Source organism: Globicephala melas, chromosome 1 (genome assembly GCF_963455315.2).
Source record: "Globicephala melas chromosome 1, mGloMel1.2, whole genome shotgun sequence".
Classification (NCBI taxonomy): domain Eukaryota; kingdom Metazoa; phylum Chordata; class Mammalia; order Artiodactyla; family Delphinidae; genus Globicephala; species Globicephala melas.
The window spans coordinates 154,744,080-154,762,876 of record NC_083314.1 but is presented as its reverse complement, the minus strand read 5'-3'; the positions used below and the strand labels follow the sequence as shown (position 1 = coordinate 154,762,876).

The window sequence follows — 18,797 nt, the reverse complement described above, 5'->3', positions numbered from 1 at the left end:
CTCTCAAACTTGGACACTGAAATCACCTGGGGAGCATTAAAGAATACATCATCCCACTCCCAGAAATTCAGATTTAATTGATCTGAGGTAAGGCCTAGGCACTGAAATTTCTGAGAGCTCTCTAGGTGATTCTAACTGTCAGCCATGTTTGAGAATTAGTGATCCAGATAGCCCTGTTTAGAAGAAATAACCTCAGTCTAAGTATAGAATGGACCAGTAAAACAAGGGGATGTGAGGAAAAGGTTGACATCACCTGAGAATCATTCTACCTTTTCACCTTTTTTCTGGAGGACTCTGCAAAGTAGTAACCAATGTTCCTGTGTGAACAGAACACACACACATACACACACACACAAACCACACAAGATTTTAATGGAGAATAATGCTCTTTGGAGCAATGCTTCCCAAATACAGACCAACTGTGTTAAGAGTCTCGGGAGAGCCATTTTACCATGCAGAATCCCAAGCCCCATTACCTAGAAATTCTGATTCAGCAACTCTGGGGAGAAGTCCAGAGGAGGCCTGGGGAACATGAACACACACACATATATATGTATAATCATATACATAAATTATTTTAAACTTTTTATCTTGAAAAATTTTAAACCCAGAGAAAAGTAGCAAAAAACAATACAAGAGCAAACTATGTACCCTTCACCTAAATTCAGCAACTAATAACACTTCACCACAATTGCTTTCCATGTATCTACACACACTTTTTCCTCTGAACTATGTGAAAGTTAGAGACATCATGATATAGACTTCACCTCTACATACGTCAAGATATTTGTCCTCAGAACAAGGACATTCTCCTTTAGAACTGCAATATTATCATATCCAATACATTTAATTAAAAACATCTTCAGCTGTCCCCAAATCTTTATAGGTGTTTAATTTTTAAAATACATCACGGATGACATATTGCATTTGGTTGTCAAGTTTCTTTAGTCTCCTTTCATCTAGGATAGTCCAGTTGCCTTTTGTTTTTCATGAAATTGTTACTTTTGAAGAGTTTGGCCTGTTTTATAGAACGTCCCACAATTTGGATGTTTTCTGATTCTTTCCTTATGATTACATTCATGCTAAACAATTTTGACAAAGATACTACACAAGGGATATTGAGTACTTCTCATTTCATTGCTTCAGGCAGTAAATAATGTCAGTGTGTCTAATTATTAATGATACTGAATTTGATCACTTATTAAGAAATGACTGACAGATTTCTTCATTGTAATTTCCCCTTGTAATTAATAATCAGTGGGGAGAAACTTTGAGACTGTGTGAATATCCTATTCTCCAATAAGCTTTTCTTTTCTTTGTTTTAGCATTCATTGATTATCTTGGTCTGAATCCATTTAAATGGTGGTTGCCGAAATGATAATTTTCTATCATTCTTTATATTTGTTAGCTGATATTCTGTAAAGAAGAACTTTCTCTGCAACTTTAATTTTTTTCCTGTGTATCACTAGGGACCCATGAGGCTATTATTATTGTTCTTCTATTTTTATTATTCTCTTTGATGGTCATATTTTTCCAATGTTGGCTAGTCAGAGTCCCTTTAAACTGGCTCCTGTATCCCTCTGATATGTACCCATCAATCTTTGAGACTTCTTTGCTTTCTGGCATAATAAGATCTTCCAGACTCACCTTACATTTTCTCTGTTGCTCAGTCTTGGAATCAGCCATTGCTCCAAGGAGCCATGATTCCTTTTAGCGGAGAATGGGATTTAGCAGAGAATGAGAAATCAAATCAAGATGCTCCCATTGCTACTGAGGAGTCATTGTTTCCAGGCCTTTTCAATAGAGCTTGGAATATATACATATATATACATACATATACATATACATGTATTACCTTAGAATATATACGTATACATACATATATATTCTAAGTGAATAAGTATTATATTAATATATATTTATGTATATTTTAATACATATTAATATATACTTATATACCTATTTTAAGTTAAGAGTTCATAACATACCTCCAATTCAAATCCTACACTGCAAGGGTTCTTCTTCATCTTTTCCATCTCATACTTGTATCTTATTTACTCATTTGCTCTGTCTTCAATACATGCAAAATAGTTTCAGATTATTAGGGCAAAACCGCTAACATCATTAAGAAAAAGTCAGAATTTCTTTGCAGTTCCATTTTCCTTTGAAATATGTCCCATTGCGGGTGTAATGTGAAGGTTCTGTGTTCAAGTTGTTTGAACTCTTTTTTCAATGTGGTTATGATATCCATTTGCTACAGAGTTCAGTTTGTTTCTGTTTATAGTCAATTTTAGGATATGGCTTGTTCATCTGTTTGTTTTTGGTTTAATTTTATGTATTAAGTAAGACATTTATATAATTCAAAAGTCAAAAGAATATAAAAGGGTATTTTTAGAGATGTCTCACTCTCGTTTCTATGCTTTCCACCCTATTCCCAGACACTCCCAATAGGGAACCTTTCCATTATTTTCTGGTTTTAACAGTCCTGTGTTTCTTTTTATAAAACTAAGTATACAAAATATATGTAAGTTCATGTACATTATATATATGTGCATGTGTGTGTATACACGTATATTTCCCCTTCTTTCTCAAAAGTAAATGGCATTAAGTACATTCACATCAATGTGTAACCATTACCACCATCCATCTCCAGAACTTTTTCATCTTCCCCAAATGAAACTCTGCCCATTAAACAGTAACTCCCCATTCCCCTCTCCCCTTTCCCAGCTCCTTGCAACCGCCATTCTATTTTCTGTCGCTATGAATTTGCCTATATTCGGTACCTTGTATAAGTGGAATCATACAGCATTTGTCATTTTGTGACTGGCTTATTTCATTTATAATAGCATAATATCTTTAAGATTCACCCACATTGTAGCATGTGTCAGAATCTCCTTACTTTTTAAAGCTGAATAATATTCCACTGTGTGTATATACCACATTTTATTTATCCATTCTTCTGTCAATGGACACTTGGGTTGTTTTGACCTTCTGGATATTGTGAATAATGCTGCTAAATATAGGTATCCCAATATCTCCTTTAGTCCCTGCTTTCTATTCTTCTGCCTATCTACCCCGAAGTGGAATTGCTAGATCACATGTAATTCTGTTTTTAACTTCTCTGAGGAAACATATTGTTTTCCTTAGTGGCCGTACCACTTTACATTCCCAATACACAATACACATGGTTCCAATTTCTCCACATCCTCACCAACCCTTGTTATTTTCTATTTATTTGATAATAGCCATCCTAATGGGTGTGAAGTATTATCTCATTGTGTTTTTGATTTATATTTCCCTAAATGATTACTGATGCTGAGCATTTTTTCATGTGCTTACTGGCCACGTGTATATCTTCTTTAGAGAAATGTCTATTCAAGTCCTTTGCCTATTTTTTATTCAGGTTGTTTATTTGCTGTTGTTCAACTGAAGGAGTTTTAAAAAATATATTTTGGATATTAACCCCTTACCAGATATATGATTCGCAAATATTTTCTCCCATTCCATGAGTTCCCTTTTCACTCCGTTAAAAGTGTCCTTTGATAAACAAAATTTTAAATTTTGATGCAGTCAAATTTAACTATTTTTTTTGTTGTTGCCTGTGCTTTTGGTGTCGTATCCAAAAATCACTGCCAATTCCAACATCATGAAGCTTTTCCCCTATGTTTTCTTCTAAGAGTTTTACAGTTTTAGCTCCTACATTTAGGTTGTTGATCCATTTTGAGTTAGTTATTGTATAATGGTGTAAGGTAAAGGTCCAACTTCATTCTTTTGCATGTGGATATCCAGTTTTCCCAATACTATTTGTTGAATCGGACATGTGATTTTGAAAAAATAATAGCTTTAGTGAGATGTAACTCAATTCATACTTTTAAATATCCAATTCAGTGGTTTTTAGAGTTATGAAACATCATTCTATCTAATTTTAGAACATTTTCATCACTCCTCCGAAAAGAAAACCCATATCTATTAGCTGCCACCCCGCATTGTCCCTTCAACCCAATCCCTGGAAACCACTAACCTACTCTCTGCCCTTTTGGATTTGCCTATTTTCTCCCATCGTGTGGGCTGTCTTTTCACTTTCTTGATAGTGTCTTTGGAAGCACAAAAGCTTTTAATTTTGAAGCCCATCTATCTAGTTTTTCTTCTGTTGTTTGTGCTTTTGGTGCCATATCTAAGAAACCACTGCCTAATCCAAGGTCATGAAGATTTACTCCCATGTTTCCTTCTAAGAGTTTTATAGTCTTAGCTCTTACATTTAGGTCTATTATCCACTTGGAGTCAATTTTTGTATATGGCGTGGAGGTGGGGTCCAACTCCATTCTTTTGTATGTAGATATCCAGTTGTCCCTGTGCCAGCTGTTGAAAACCCCTACTGACTTATCTTGGCACCCTTGTTGAAAACCAACCGAGCATAAATGTATGGGTTTATTTCTGGACTCTCAAATCTAATCCTCTTATCTATAAGTCTATGTTCAATTTATGCCAGTACCACAATGTCTTGAGTACTGTTGCTTTGTAGTAAGTTTTGAAATCGAGAAATGTGAGTCCTCAGTAGTGTGCTGATTTTTGCTGAAGTTCATATGACTTTCTTCCTTAGCTATTTTAATATGGTGAAGTCCATTAATGATATTTCTGAAGTTAAATATTCTTTTCATTCCCAGAAAAAAAATACTACTTTGTCTTGATGAATTATTGTTGTAAATATGTTGAACTCTAATTCCTAATATTTTATTTAGGTGTTTTGTAATAATATTCACACGAGGCTGTGTGTGTGTGTGTGTGCACGTGTGTGTGTGTTTAAATCAGGTTTAAGTATCCAAGTTCTACCTGCTTCATAAAAGAATTTGGATATTTTCCTTTTTCTATGATCTAGAAGTGCACTGTCTAGTATGGTAGCCACCAACCACATAGATTTTCAACTTTAAATTATAATTAAAATAAAATTAAATATTCAATTCTTTAGTTGCGGTAGACACATTTCAAGTGCTCTACAGACATATGTGGTTGGTGACTACCATACTGGACAGCAAAGACATAAAACATTTCCACCATCACAGAAAGTTCCGTTGGGTATCACTGACGTACGACACCTAAGTAGCATTGAGATTATCTGGTCTTCAAGGTTTTGTAGGATTTCCCTCTAAAATAATCTGCATGCAGTACTTTGATGTAAGTGCTTTGAAAACATATGTGATGCTCCTAGGGTCAATTTTGACAAACAGTATTTTCTTATTTCATCTAGCTTTCCTAGTTTACATAGGGCTATTCCCCGCCTTTGTCATTTCTACTTTTGTATATCTGCGCTGCTTCTTTTTTTTTCTTTATTAGGCTAACTAGTGGTTTGTTATTTTGTTGAGGTTTTCTCCAAAGACACAGTATTTTGATTTACTGCTTTTCTATTTTCTACCACATTAATCTCTTTCTATCTTTATTTTTTCTTCTACTTATTTCTCCTTTGTATTTGCTTTGGAGTGTAACTTTTTCTAGCTGTTTTAATTGGGAATTTAAATTCGTAATATTTATCCTTTCATTTTTCTTTATGCCAGGTATTTAAGGCTATAAATTTTCTTCCAACCACTGCTTTAATTATATCTCAAAATTCTGATGTGATGTTTATTATCATTGTTTTAGGAATTTTAAAATTTTGGTTTATATTTCCATTTTTCAAACAAAAGTTGTTTAAAGAGTTTTAAATTTCAAGGTGGAAGGGCATTTACCAGGGTATAAAGTTTGATATGCATACATATATACACACACACACATATGATCTATCTTATTCATTAAAGTCTTCAACCCTTTACTTTTTTTGTCCTCTTGGCCTGTCTTGTCTTGAGAGAGGTGTGTTAATTCTCCTATTAATGTGTTTGTCTATGTCTCCTTGCATCTACCATAATTTCTATTTTCATTAATTCTACTACGTCTAATAACAGAATTGTAACCTCTGCTATTATATTGTTTGAAGTTCCTTCATATATCCTTGATCATCCTTTTATGTTTAGCTGTTCTGACTCACTCTACTTTAGGTATGTCTCCTGTACAGAGTATAAAGTTGGGTTTGACTTTGAGCACCAATCTGAAATATTTTTCTTTTAATAGGTGAGTTTAAACCATTTACATTTATTAATATAAATTACACATTTGGTCTCAACTCTGTCACATTATGCTTTATTTACTGCGTTCTCCATATTTAGTTCATCTCTTTGTGTCATCTGTTTCTTGATCTTTTTGTTCCTTTGGTATTTAGGAAGTTCTGGAATTTTGTTTTAGTAGTTACCTTTATACTAACATATGTTATAATGTCCTTAATTCCCTTATTTCCTCACTTAGGCTTCTACTATTTGGTTTATCAGTTTTAAGTGATACCCAGGACCCCATCTACAGATACGACAGGAGGAAAGGGGCTTGCTTTCTGGCTGCATCGTGTTGGCTGGGCAGGCTCCTGCAGCACCCCATCTTCCCTATGGCCCAGGTCCGGGAGCACAGGGCAGTCCGTAGCAGCACCACCCTCCCCATCTTAAGTGGTTCTGTAGAAGAGTTTCTCCAGAGACACACCTCTCCATGAACAGCTTTCTCAGCACCCTGGAGGACAGAGTTCTAGCAAGTTCCACTGCTGTGGCACCACAGTGATCTCTCTCATCCAGTGAGCCACAGCTGTGCCCCCTCCAACAAGGTCTACATCTCAGCCCTGAGATGGGGGAAGGGAGGCTCTTCCTTGGGAGCTCTATCTCTGCCCCAGTGTCGTGGCTTCTCCTTACGTCTGCTCTTCTTATATTCTTTAGAGTTCTCTTGCCTTTTGACTAGCCAATCCCTCACTCCAATCCTCTGTTATAGTTAACATGTATATTAACCTTTCTGTGTTTAAACTGCTGTGTGGGTTCTCTTTCTTCACTGGACCCAGACTGATACCATACTATTCTACTCTTGTCCCTACCTTTGTTTTTGTCTTAGATTGATCACCTGTTGTTTGGATGGAGCTCTTTCCATAATTGATTCCTTAGGAAGGGCTTGGGGTCACAGTATTTCCTGAGTTCTTGCATGCTGAAAACTCTTTCAGTATAATCTCAGGACTTGAAAAAACAGCTTGTCTAGATATAAAACCTGTCTTTTCATTTTCTTTCCTTGAATTTCTTAAAAATGCTGCTCCACTTAGTCTTGCTTTGTATTTTGCTGTTGAGAAGTATGATGCAAACCTGACTTTCTTTCCCTTGTGAGTAATTTGGCCTTGTTGCTGGAGGCTTAGATGAATTTTTCTTTATTCTTAGAGTATAACAGTTGTACTAGAATATGTCTTAGAGTTGACCAATCTAGATCAATTTTTCCAGGAATAAGGTAGGCCCTTTCAATATGAAGGTTTAGGTGTTCCTTAATTTTTGGAAAATTTTCTTATATTACAATTTTAAGTATTAATTCTGTTTATCTTCTTCAGGGACTCCAAATATATATGTACACATACATATACACATTGGATCTTTGTTATGTTCTATATCTAACAGTTACTTTCTGATACTTTTAAACCTTCTCTAATATTTATTTTTATTTCTCTTCTCAATGTCCCTTATTATATTTCCAGTTGAATCTACTGTCCCAGTGGGTACCCTGGAATTGAGTCTTCAACTGAGATTATTTTTCTTTCAATTTTTTTCTTGAGTTTGAACAATTCTATTTTCACATCTTCCTGTCTATTGTGCATTTCTAGTCTGACTTACAATTTTTGATCCAAGGTATTTTTTCATATCTGTCAATACTTATTTGAGATGGGTTATTGTACAACAGTTTTCCTCTGGCTACTCACTGATTTTGGCTGTAGAATTTTCAATAGTTAAAATAGTTTTATCCTCTATTTCTGTTTTTCTTCACGTAGAAGCTTTTTATAGATGTTGACTGCTGTTTCCTAATCCTTTGAAATGTCTTATATTTTCCCGGGCTTACAAAAAACAGGATGTTCCATTTTGGCAGGGATCTTGGGTCATGAGTTTTCTGTTGGCATAGTGAAATGCAGTTTCTTTAGTAGATGAGCCTATTTGGGATGGGATGGGAAGGTTTGTATGTCTTTTGATTTTATGATTCTCTTTTGTTCCTGCATAACTCTAAATCACTACCCATGGTTTCCTTCTTTTCCTTCAATATTATAGCTACCTCTCCCACAAAGGTAGTTGTCTTCCCAAGACTGCTATCTCTCGTCCCTCACTCTTTTAATTCACTCTCTTTCTTCTGATTCTCCAGTAGCCAAGGCTCTAATCAAGTAGCTCTTAGCTCTCTTTCAGTATTTCCCACTCTGGATGGGACTGTCTTTTTCTGGGGGTGATCTTGGCTGTGTCAGGCTCCCATTGCCCTCTCCCTTTTTAATGCAGTTTCTACCTACATAAAACTCTTCATTCTGGTATGGGGTGGGTACTAGCTCTAGTGGTTTCAGATCTTTATATCTGAACATGTAGACAACATGTTACTGAAATCTGTGGTATTCTTTTTTTTTTTTAACATCTTTATTGGAGTATAATTGCTTTACTATGGTGTGTTAGTTTCTGCTTTATAACAAAGTGAATCAGCTATACGTATATATATATATCCCCATATCCCCTCCCTCTTGCGTCTCCCTCCCTCTCACCCTCCCTATCCCACCCCTCTAGGTGGTCACAAAGCACCGAGCTGATCTCCCTGTGCTATGCGGCTGCTTCCCACTACCTATCGGTTTTACATTTGGTAGTGTATATATGTCCATGCCACTCTCTCACTTCGTCCCAGCTTACCCTTTCCCCTCCCTGTGTCCTCAAGTCCATTCTCTAGTAGGTCTGCGTCTTTATTCCCACCCTGCCCCTAGGTTCTTCATGACCATTTTTTTTCTTTTAGATTCCATATATATGTGTTAGCATATGGTATTTGTTTTCCTCTTTCTGACTTCACTCTGTATGACAGACTCTAGGTCTATCCACCTCACTGCAAATAACTCAATTTCGTTTCTTTTTATGAAACGGAAAAAGCCCTTTTTATGGCTAAGTAATATTCCATTGTATATATGTGCCACATCTTCTTTATCCATTCATCTGTCGATGGACACTTAGGTTGCTTCCATGTCCTGGCTATTGAAAATACAACTGCAATAAACATTGTGGTACATGACTCATTTTGAATTATGGTTTTCTCAGGGTATATGCCCAGTAGTGGGATTGCTGGGTTGTATAGTAGTTCTATTTTTAGTTTTTTAAGGAACCTCCATACTGTTCTCCATAGTGGCTATATCAATTTACATTCCTATCTGTGGTATTCTTGACTCCTGGTTATGTTTAGGCATGAGTTACGGGTGGTTTGATTTTCTTTCCTTTTTGATCTGTATGTTTCTGGAGAATTTATGGAAAGATTTTGATTTAGATGGTCACCATTATCCCTGGGAACTTACATTTTTTAATAGCCTATCAAGATGCTTCTAAACAGTGATTCATAAAGCAGGTTGAGAATCTTACGGTACTATGCAGCTACAAAAAGGAATGAGGAACATCTTCATACAACTAAGAAGTCATCTTTAGGATATATTGCTAAATGAAAAAAGTAAGATTGAGGAAAGTATGTATAATATGCTGTCATTTACATAAGAAGACAGGGAATACATATGTATGTATGTACACACACACACTCACACGGATATATTTCCTTATTTTTTAAAAAATGGAGTATAAACCATTAAATTAAAAGAAAGTGGTTACCCTAAAGCAGAAGAAAGGGATAAGGTGAAGGGGATTTCTCTGAATATACTGTTTTATAGATTTCACTTTAAGAATGATTTATATATATATGACGCCAAAGATGGGATAATTCAAGAATCAATAAGGACAGTTAGTGTAATGGAGTGAAACACATCAGCTATATATGAATCTTTGAGTTTATGATACTGAACAACAACAACAACAATAACACTATCCATAAATAATTTTGGAGGATGATGGTAATCCAATTTATTATTTTGAAAATTGGTAAATAAAGAAAAGAGTCAAGCATTTAAACTGTCTTTCCTGCATGAACTGTACTTTAGGATAACCAAATAGTTGATGAAAGTTTATTTTAATAGACATGTTCCATTTAATTTATGTGGACCGAATGATAATATTAAAATTTCCCATTTTGCAACCATAATGAAGTGATGGGTCTAAATCAGGGGTCAGCAAACTATAGCCAGAAGGCTGGCCACCTGTTTTTGTAAATAAAGCTTTATTGGAGCACATCCTTGCCCATTTGTTTATGTATCATCTATGGCTGCTTTCACATTACAAGGACAAAGCTGACTAGTTACAACGGAGAAGGTATGGCCCATAAGCCTGAAATATTTACTATCTGACTCTTTAAGAAAATCTGTCAACCCCTGCTCTAGACCACAAGCAGTAATGGCTGCTACATTATAAAATGAGAGACAACCAGACCATATATGCTTCCTAATAAAGACCACCACCTATGAAATATTCTTATGAAAAAATTGAAACTTAACCTGATCAAGCCTCTAGATCTAGTTACCAATTTCTAGAAAGAGAGGACAGAGAAACATGTTAAATGATACCACAGAGATACAATCAGCAAAATCTAATTGTGGGAAAATTTAAAGACAAATGACTCAGGTTTTTCAACAAATAAATTGCAAGAAAAAATAAGAGACAGAAGAACCCATAGACTAAAAGAGACTTAAGGGACATATCAACCAACTGCAATATGTTGATTTTATGTGGATCCTGATTCAGAGAAAATGGAATAAAGAGAGAGAGAAAGAGGGAGACAGACAGACAGATAGACAGTAGGGAAAATTTAAACATTGAGTAAATATTCGTTGATATTAAGGAATTATCATTATTTACATGTGATAATGTTATAATGATTATGCTTTTAAAATATTAACTATGAAAGATACATACTAAATATTTAACAATAAAATACTATGTTTAGGCAATTGGGCAGGAGCAGGCAGGGAGCGTGTATAGGTACAAAGAAAACAAGATCGACTATCAAGGATAAGGGATACATGGACATTCATTGTGCTATTTTTCCTACTTTTGTATACATTTGAAAGTTTACATTACAAATAATTTTTTTTAATGGAGGAAAATGTTAAATAACCACCTGGGGAGGTCTTTCAAATGATACTGTCCTCTAATGTTCATTTAATTTAGCACAGCCTCCTGAAGGGAACATAGCCTATAACCCATCTCTCTCTATCCTCTGTTGAGACTCACTGCAATAGTGATTAGTAGTAACTGATGAGATGGGCTAAATCATTCAGGTATATTGAGGCAAAAAAAGGTGAATCTGATCTTGAGGAGAAAAATACAGTGGGGTTATTAGTTTAAGTAAAATAATGCATTTTACTTAATAATTGACTCAAAGTGAGAAAATTCCAAGGACCAAGTAAAAATTTAGGGGAAAGGAGATAACGGATCTTTGTAATAGTCATCCTTTCTACTGGGAGACTTTTCTCTCACTTCCTGTTATCACTGTAGGATTTGGTGAAAACTCTGGTTTTTTGAGGCAAGTTAAACGTCAAGATCTCCTTCCATTCTTTTTCTCAGGGTAAAGGGGAAGTGACAAAGAAGGATGAAATGTGTGGTTTCTTGTTAGAAAAAGAAGAGCTTGAGAGAAGCTTGGATATCATAAGTTAATGTAGAATGGATAGGTCCAGACTTTTCAGGTCATTTCATTTTAGGTGGGCCTTTTCTTTTGGACCATATGAAAAAGAAGGGATAGGCAGAGGACCCTATGTTTTCCTTTAACAGGATGTACAATTTGGGGAAGATAACTAATGGGCTAGGGAGAGCTTGGGTCTAGTTACTCACCCAGCGGAGGCTGCAGCATACCCCCATTCTTCTCACAATTCCCGATAGGCTGGATTTCAGCTGAGTCAACGAGACGCCAGAAGTCATTCTTGTTGTCGCTGCCATCAAGGCGAAGGCGGAGGCGAGCGCCTGTCAGTCCAACTACTGTGGCAATACAGGTAGATGTGGTGTTCCTGGGATCCTGTGCTTCCAATTTCATACTGATCTTGAACTCGTTGCTTGGAGGTGTGTAGGACTGAGGAGAACAAGCCATGGGGATTAGACGAACTAAGAATACATGGCATTTTCAGTAAGGATATTAAGAGATGGAACCTGAAAGTTTATGCTTTGGACTCAAACTGGTTACAGCTGGGTCAGGAACAACCCCCCTGAATTATTCCCTAATACTTAGGAAGTGTTTCATACAAAATAAACACTGAAATGTAAAATGAAAGGGAAAAAATTACTTTCCACTGAAGCATCAAATATTGACTCACCAGTAAGAAAAGGACAAGAATGTCTCAAGTGGCCCTTGCTTAAATGCTGTTTTTCATCCTATCGTCTCCAAATCCTTAACCCTCCAGGTGTTCTTAACATTTTATTTTTAGAAATCATCCTATTAAACTATCATATCCTTAGTGTCTCTTCATGGAGCATTTCAGTGTATTGGTTTGTATGTCTACCACAAAGACTAACCATTGGCAGTTGATTTTTTTTCTTACTTTGACATTAACTTATAAATCAATTCCTATTTTTTTAAAACAACTTTTAGTTATAATTGACATACAATAAACTACACACTTTGGTAAGTACCGACATATGTATACACTCATGACACCATATACATCACGTACGCCCTGGAAAACATCACCACAATCAAGATAAGGAACATGGACGCACTCTCAAGTCTTGCATATCCTTTTATAATCTCTCTGTCTAGCTCTTCCCAGACCCCTCTTTCCAGGCAAACATTGCTTTACTTTCTATCAGTGTAGACTGGTTTGCATTTCTAGATTTAAATGGAACCATAGAGAATATACTTTTTGGGGGTCTACTTTCTTTCACTCAGCATTAACTATTCTGATATTCATCCATTTGTTGAATGTATCAATAATTCATTACTTTTTTGTTAAGACCACATTTTTTTAGAGCAGTTTTAGGTTCAAAACTTAGCAAAATTGAGAGGAAGGTACAGAGCTTTCCCATAAACATCCTGCCGTAACAGGTGCAGAGTCTCCCCTATTACCAACATCCCCTACCACATTTGTTAAAACTGATGAACCTACACTGACACATCATAATCATCCAAAGTCCACAGTTTACATTAGGGTTCTCTCTTGGTGTTGTATATTCTATGAATTTGGTCTAATGGAGACATGTATCCATCATTATAGGATCATACAAAATAGTTTAACTGCACTAAAAATCCTCTGTACTTTGCCTACTCATCTACTCAGTCATTGGCAACAACTGATCTTTTTACTGTCTCCATAGTTTTGCCTTTTCCAGAATGTCATATGGTTGGAATCATACAGTACATAGCTTTTTCAGATTGGCTTCTTTCCCTTAGTAAGCTGCATTTAAGCTTCCTCTATGTCTTTTCATGGCTTGATAGCTCATTTCTTTTTAGGGCTGAATAATATTCCATTGTCTGGCTATACCACAGTTTATTTATCCATTCACCTACTGAAGAACATCTTGGTTGCTTCCAAGTTTTGGCAATTATGAATAAAGCTGCAATAAACATCCATATATATATATATACGGGTTTTTGTGTGGACATAAATATTCGACTCCTTTGGGTAAATACCAAGAAATGCAATTGCCAGATTGTACGGTAAGAGTGTGTTTAGTTTATATAAGAGATCACCAAACTGTCTTACAAAATGTCTGCAACATTTTGCATTCCCACAAGCAATGAATGAGAATTCCTATTGCTCCACATCCTTGCCAGAACTTGGTGTTATCAGTGTTCTGGATTTTGGCATTACAATACGTATGCAGTGGTATCTCACTGTTGTTTTAATTTGCATTTCTCTGATGACATATGATTTAGAACATCTTTTTTATGCTTTTCTGTCATCTGCCAATCTTCTTTGGTGAGGTGTCTGTTAACATCTTTGGCACATTTTTTGAGTTATTTTTTTATTTTGAGTTTTTAAGTTTTCTTTGTATATTTTGGATAACAGTCCTTTGTCAGACATGTCTTTTGCAATTATTTTCTCCCAGTCTGTGGCTTGTCTCCTCATTCTCTTGACAGTGTCTTTCATAGCGCAGAAGGTTTTATTTTAATGAAGTCCAGCTTATCAATTATTTCTTTCATGAACTGTGCCTTTGGTGTTGTATCTAAAAAGTCATTGCCATAGCAAAGGTCATCTTGGTTTTCTCCTATGTTATCTTCTAGGAGCTTTATAGTTTTGTGTTCTACACTTAAGTGTGTGGTCTATTTTGAATTAATTTTTGTGAAGGGTGTAAGATCTGTATATAAATTCCCTTTTTTATTTGCATGCAGTTGTCCAGTTGTTAAGACCTTTGTTGAAAGGACAAACTTTGCTCCACTGTATTGGCATTGTTCCTTTGTCAAAGATAGGTTGACTATATTTTTATGGGACTATTTCTGGGCTCTCTATTCTGTTCCGTTTACCTATCTGTTTCTTCTTTTGCTAACACCACATTCCCTTTTTTTTTTTTTTGAGAATTTTAAGCCTTTTAATTAAAACATTAGAAAACTTAAATGCATAATAAATACAACAACTATTTGATCATTTAAGGGGGTCTTAATTTCTATCAAAGAGCTTTTCTTTAAACACAACTACTAAAATTTGTAGGCAAGGACATGTGTACTCCTTTCTACCCTAACCATCAAATCTGTGATATGTGAATAGGACAGTCTTTGGGAGGGAACATGTGTCAAAGGGAAAAACGCAACACAGGAAAAACAACAATAAAATAGATCCAAATAACCTATGTTAGTATAGCTGATACTTTATATTTGTACTACATTTTATAGTCTATGAAGTGTTTTCCATTCATTAGATTATATAAACTTCACAACTCTTTAAGGTAAAATTGTATTGTCCCTGCTGTACCCTTAAGGAAACCACAGCTGGAAAAAATTAAGTAAACTATGGATTATTAAAAGTATTTATAAATAATTATTACTTCAATTATATTGTTAAGAACTGATGTTCTTAAAAGAAAATGCAAGAAGGCCAATGTCTCCTGTCAATCTATGAATTTTCAAAAAAAACCAATTCAGTTCAACTTTCAGGGATAATAGCCCATTAAGGAAATGGTAAACATGTAGCTACTAATTAGATCTTCCATTGGGATAACTGCTTCATTTTGTTTCACTGGCCAATATATTTGGCTTTTAAAGACAAGTTCTCAAACACAGAAGTCAAATAAACTCAATTTTCAGTAAACTGGGTTACTAAGATTTTTTTTAAATTAAAACGTTTCCTTCCTATGATATAAAATGAACATTACATTTCTGAAAAGTACGACATTATGAAAAGCCATTTAAAATAGATGACATTCAGAAAGTGCATAAAACTGAGCTTCCTAAGTACTACAGAAAATATGAATTAAAATATAACATGCATTCTGCTCTACTTTTTTTTTTAACATCTATATTGGAGTATAATTGCTTTACAATGGTGTGTTAGTTTCTGCTGTATAACAAAGTGAAGCAGCTATATGTATACTTATATCCCCATATCCCCTCCCTCTTGCATCCCCCTCCCACCCTCCCTATCCCACCCCTCTAGGTAGTCACAAAGCACAGAGCTAATCTCCCTGTGCTATGCGGCTGCTCCCCACTAGCTATCTATTTTACATTTGTAGTATATATAAGTCCATGCCACTCTCTCACTTTGTCCCAGCTTACCTTTCCCCCTCCCCATGTCCTTAAGTTCCTTCTCTATGTCTGCATCTTTATTCCTGTCCTGCCCCTACTTTCTTCAGAACCACTTTTTTTTTTTTTTCGATTCCATGTATATGCACCACATCGTCTTGATTACTATAGCTTTATCAATAAGTCTTGAAGCTGGGTAGTGTCAGTCCTCTGACCTTGTTCTTCTCCTTCAATACCGTTTTGGCTATTCTACATCTTTTACCTCTTCATGTGACCTTTAGAATCAGTTTGTCAATATCCATAAAATAATGTGCTGGAATTTTGATTTAGGCTTGTATTATGTATATTAACCTTGTATCCTGCAACCTTCTTACAACTGCTTATTACTTCTAGGTGTTTAGCTGTTGTTGTTGTTGTTGTTGATTATTTCAGATTTTCTACAGACAATAATGTCACCTGCAAACAAAGCCAGTTTTATTTTTTCCTTCCCAATCTGTATATCTTTTATTTCCTTTTCTTGTCCTATTGCTACATTTAGGACTTCCAGTATGATGCTGAAAAGGTGTGGTGAGAGGGAATATTCCTGTTCCTGATTTAGTGGGAAAGCTTCTAGTTTCTCACCATTAAGTATGATGTTGGCTTTAGGTTTTTTGTAGATATGATCACTCAGCGTAACTACTCTAATACTCATCCATACTGCTGAAAGTATCAATAATTCATTTCCTTTCACTGCTGAGTAGTATAACATGCTGATGAACATTTGTTGTGTTTCTAGTTTTTAACTATTACAAATAAATCTATGAACATCCATCTATAAATCTTCGTCGGAAATACACTTTCTTTTCTCTTGGGTAAACATCTGAAGGTAGAATGGATAGGTCATATGGTAGGTATTTAACTCATATACCAGAAAATGTACCCTTTTACAGTGTATAATTCAGTGAGTTTCAGTATATCCACAGAGTTGTGCAAATATCACTCCATCTAAATTTGGAACATTTTCATCAATCCCCCCCCGAAAGGAACCCCATACCCGTTGCAGTCTCTCCCCATTCTCCCCTTAACCCAATGCCTGGAAACCACTAATCTACTTTCTGTTTCTGTGGATTTGCCTATTCTGGAGGTTTAATATAAATGAAATTACACAATATGTGAGTGGCTCCTTTCTTCACCTGGCACAATGTTTTCAGGTTGAATCTATGTTGTAGTGTTTATCAGTACTTCATTTATTTTCATTGAATAACATTCCATTGTAATGGATATACTACATTTTTTGCTTATCCATTCATCAGTTCATGGACATTTGGATTGTTTCCTCTTTTTGGCTTTTATATATAATTATGCTACGAACACTTGTGTATCAATTTTTGTGTAATCATATGTTTTTATTTCTCTTGGGTATACACCTAGGAGATTGCTGGGTCATATGCTAATTCTATGTTTAACATTCTGAATAACTTCCAAACTGTTCTCTAAAGTGGCCACAGAATGTTATAATCTCACCAGCAACATATGAGGGTTCCAATTCTCGATATCCTCATGAACACTTGTATTGTCTGCCTTTTTGATTTCAGCTATTCTAGTATTTGTGAAGTGATATCTCATTGCAGTTTTGATTTACATTCCCCTGAAGACTAATGATATTAAGCATCATTTATGTGTTTATAGGCCATTTGTATATATTTGGAAAATATCTATTCAAATTCTTTGCCAATTTAAAAATGAAATTGTTTTAACTGTTGAGTTGTTCATCATGTCTTCTGGATACAAGTCCCTCATCAGATCCATGATTTGGAAATATTTTCTCCCAAAAGGCAGCTGGGACTTTTCACTTTATTGATAGTGTCTTGGGAAGCATAAAACCTTTTAATTCTGATAAATTTTGAAGTTCAATCTATCTACAATACTTTTTCTTTGTTTTATGCTTTTAGTGCCATATCAAACCATTGCCTAATCCAAGGTCACGAAGATTACTCCTGTGTTTTCTTCTAAGAGTTTTATAGTTTTAGCTCTTATGACTATCATCCACTTGGGAGTTAATTTTTGTATATGGTGTGGAGATAGGGTCGAATGCCATTCTTTTCTTTGTGGACATCCAGTTTGTCCTTGCATTAGTTGTTGAAAATCCCACTGAACTGTCTTGGCATCCTTGTTCAAAATCAATTGAACATAAACGTAGGAGTTTATTTCTGGACTGTCAAACCAAATCCACTGATCTATATGTCTATCTTTATGCCAGTACCACACTGTCTTGAATACTGTAGCTCTGTAGTAAGTTTTGAAATCAGGAAATCCTCTACTTTTGTTGCCCTTTTCTGAGATTGTTCTGGCCACTCTGGGTTCTTTGTATTTCTATATGATTTTAGGATCAACTTGTCATTTTCTGCAAAATAGCCAGCTGGGACTTTGATAGGAATTACATCAAATCAATAGATAGATTTGGAGAGTATTACTATCAGTTGTGTGATTTATCAATATTTTCTCTAAGTCTATGGCTTATATTTTCCTTCTCTTACCAGTGTCTTTTGAAGAGCAGAAACTATTAATTTTGACATTTACTTTACAAATTTTTTAAATGAATCATGCTTTTAAGGTGTTTTCTAAAGTTTTCTTTATATAAGTGTTTTGTATATCTGTTAGTTTATTCCTAAATATTAATTTTTTGTTGCTTTTGTAAATGGAAGTCTCTTTTCCATTATATCTTCTATTGAGTTACTTTTAACCATTGAGTAAAATGCCGGCTTTAGTTCTGAGGTATACATATTTTTTCATGTTAAGGATGTATTACTCAGTTCCTAGTTTATTTAGTGTTTTCTTGGTTTGTTTGTTTTGCTCAATAGTGTGTTGAAGTTTTTCTGTCAAATTATTTTCTGAAGTAATTGATCCATTTTACATTTTTACCAGTATTTTATGAAAGTTCCATTTATTCCACATCCTTGCCACTATTAGGTATGGTCAGTCTTTTTTTTTGAGTGATATTTAAACAAATGTATAGAGATATCTCATTGTGATTTTACTTTGTATTTCCCTAATGAAATAGTATTGAGCATCAATTCACTTATTTGCCACTGATTTATTTTCTTTTGTGTTTGTTCTGGTCTTTCAATCTGGATTGCTTTTATTTCTTTTTTTGGCCTGGTGACATTGGTACT

At 35.1% G+C, this 18,797-nt stretch overlaps 1 protein-coding gene across 29 annotated transcripts in view; it reads right to left on the bottom strand.

The window, feature by feature from the left end:
• The window catches only part of SCMH1 (Scm polycomb group protein homolog 1), a 191,909-nt gene that overhangs the window by 102,081 nt on the left and 71,031 nt on the right, over positions 1–18,797 (bottom strand). For 27 of the 29 annotated variants that reach the window (XM_060307134.1, XM_060307144.1, XM_060307146.1 and 24 more), the window contains one exon: positions 11,811–12,045. In XM_060307134.1, coding sequence (XP_060163117.1) covers positions 11,811–12,045 — 235 coding nt within the window. Of the gene's footprint in view, positions 1–476; positions 523–11,810; positions 12,046–18,797 lie in introns of all 29 variants that reach the window. The other 2 variants (XM_060307116.1, XM_060307148.1) reach the window with 1 other exon arrangement.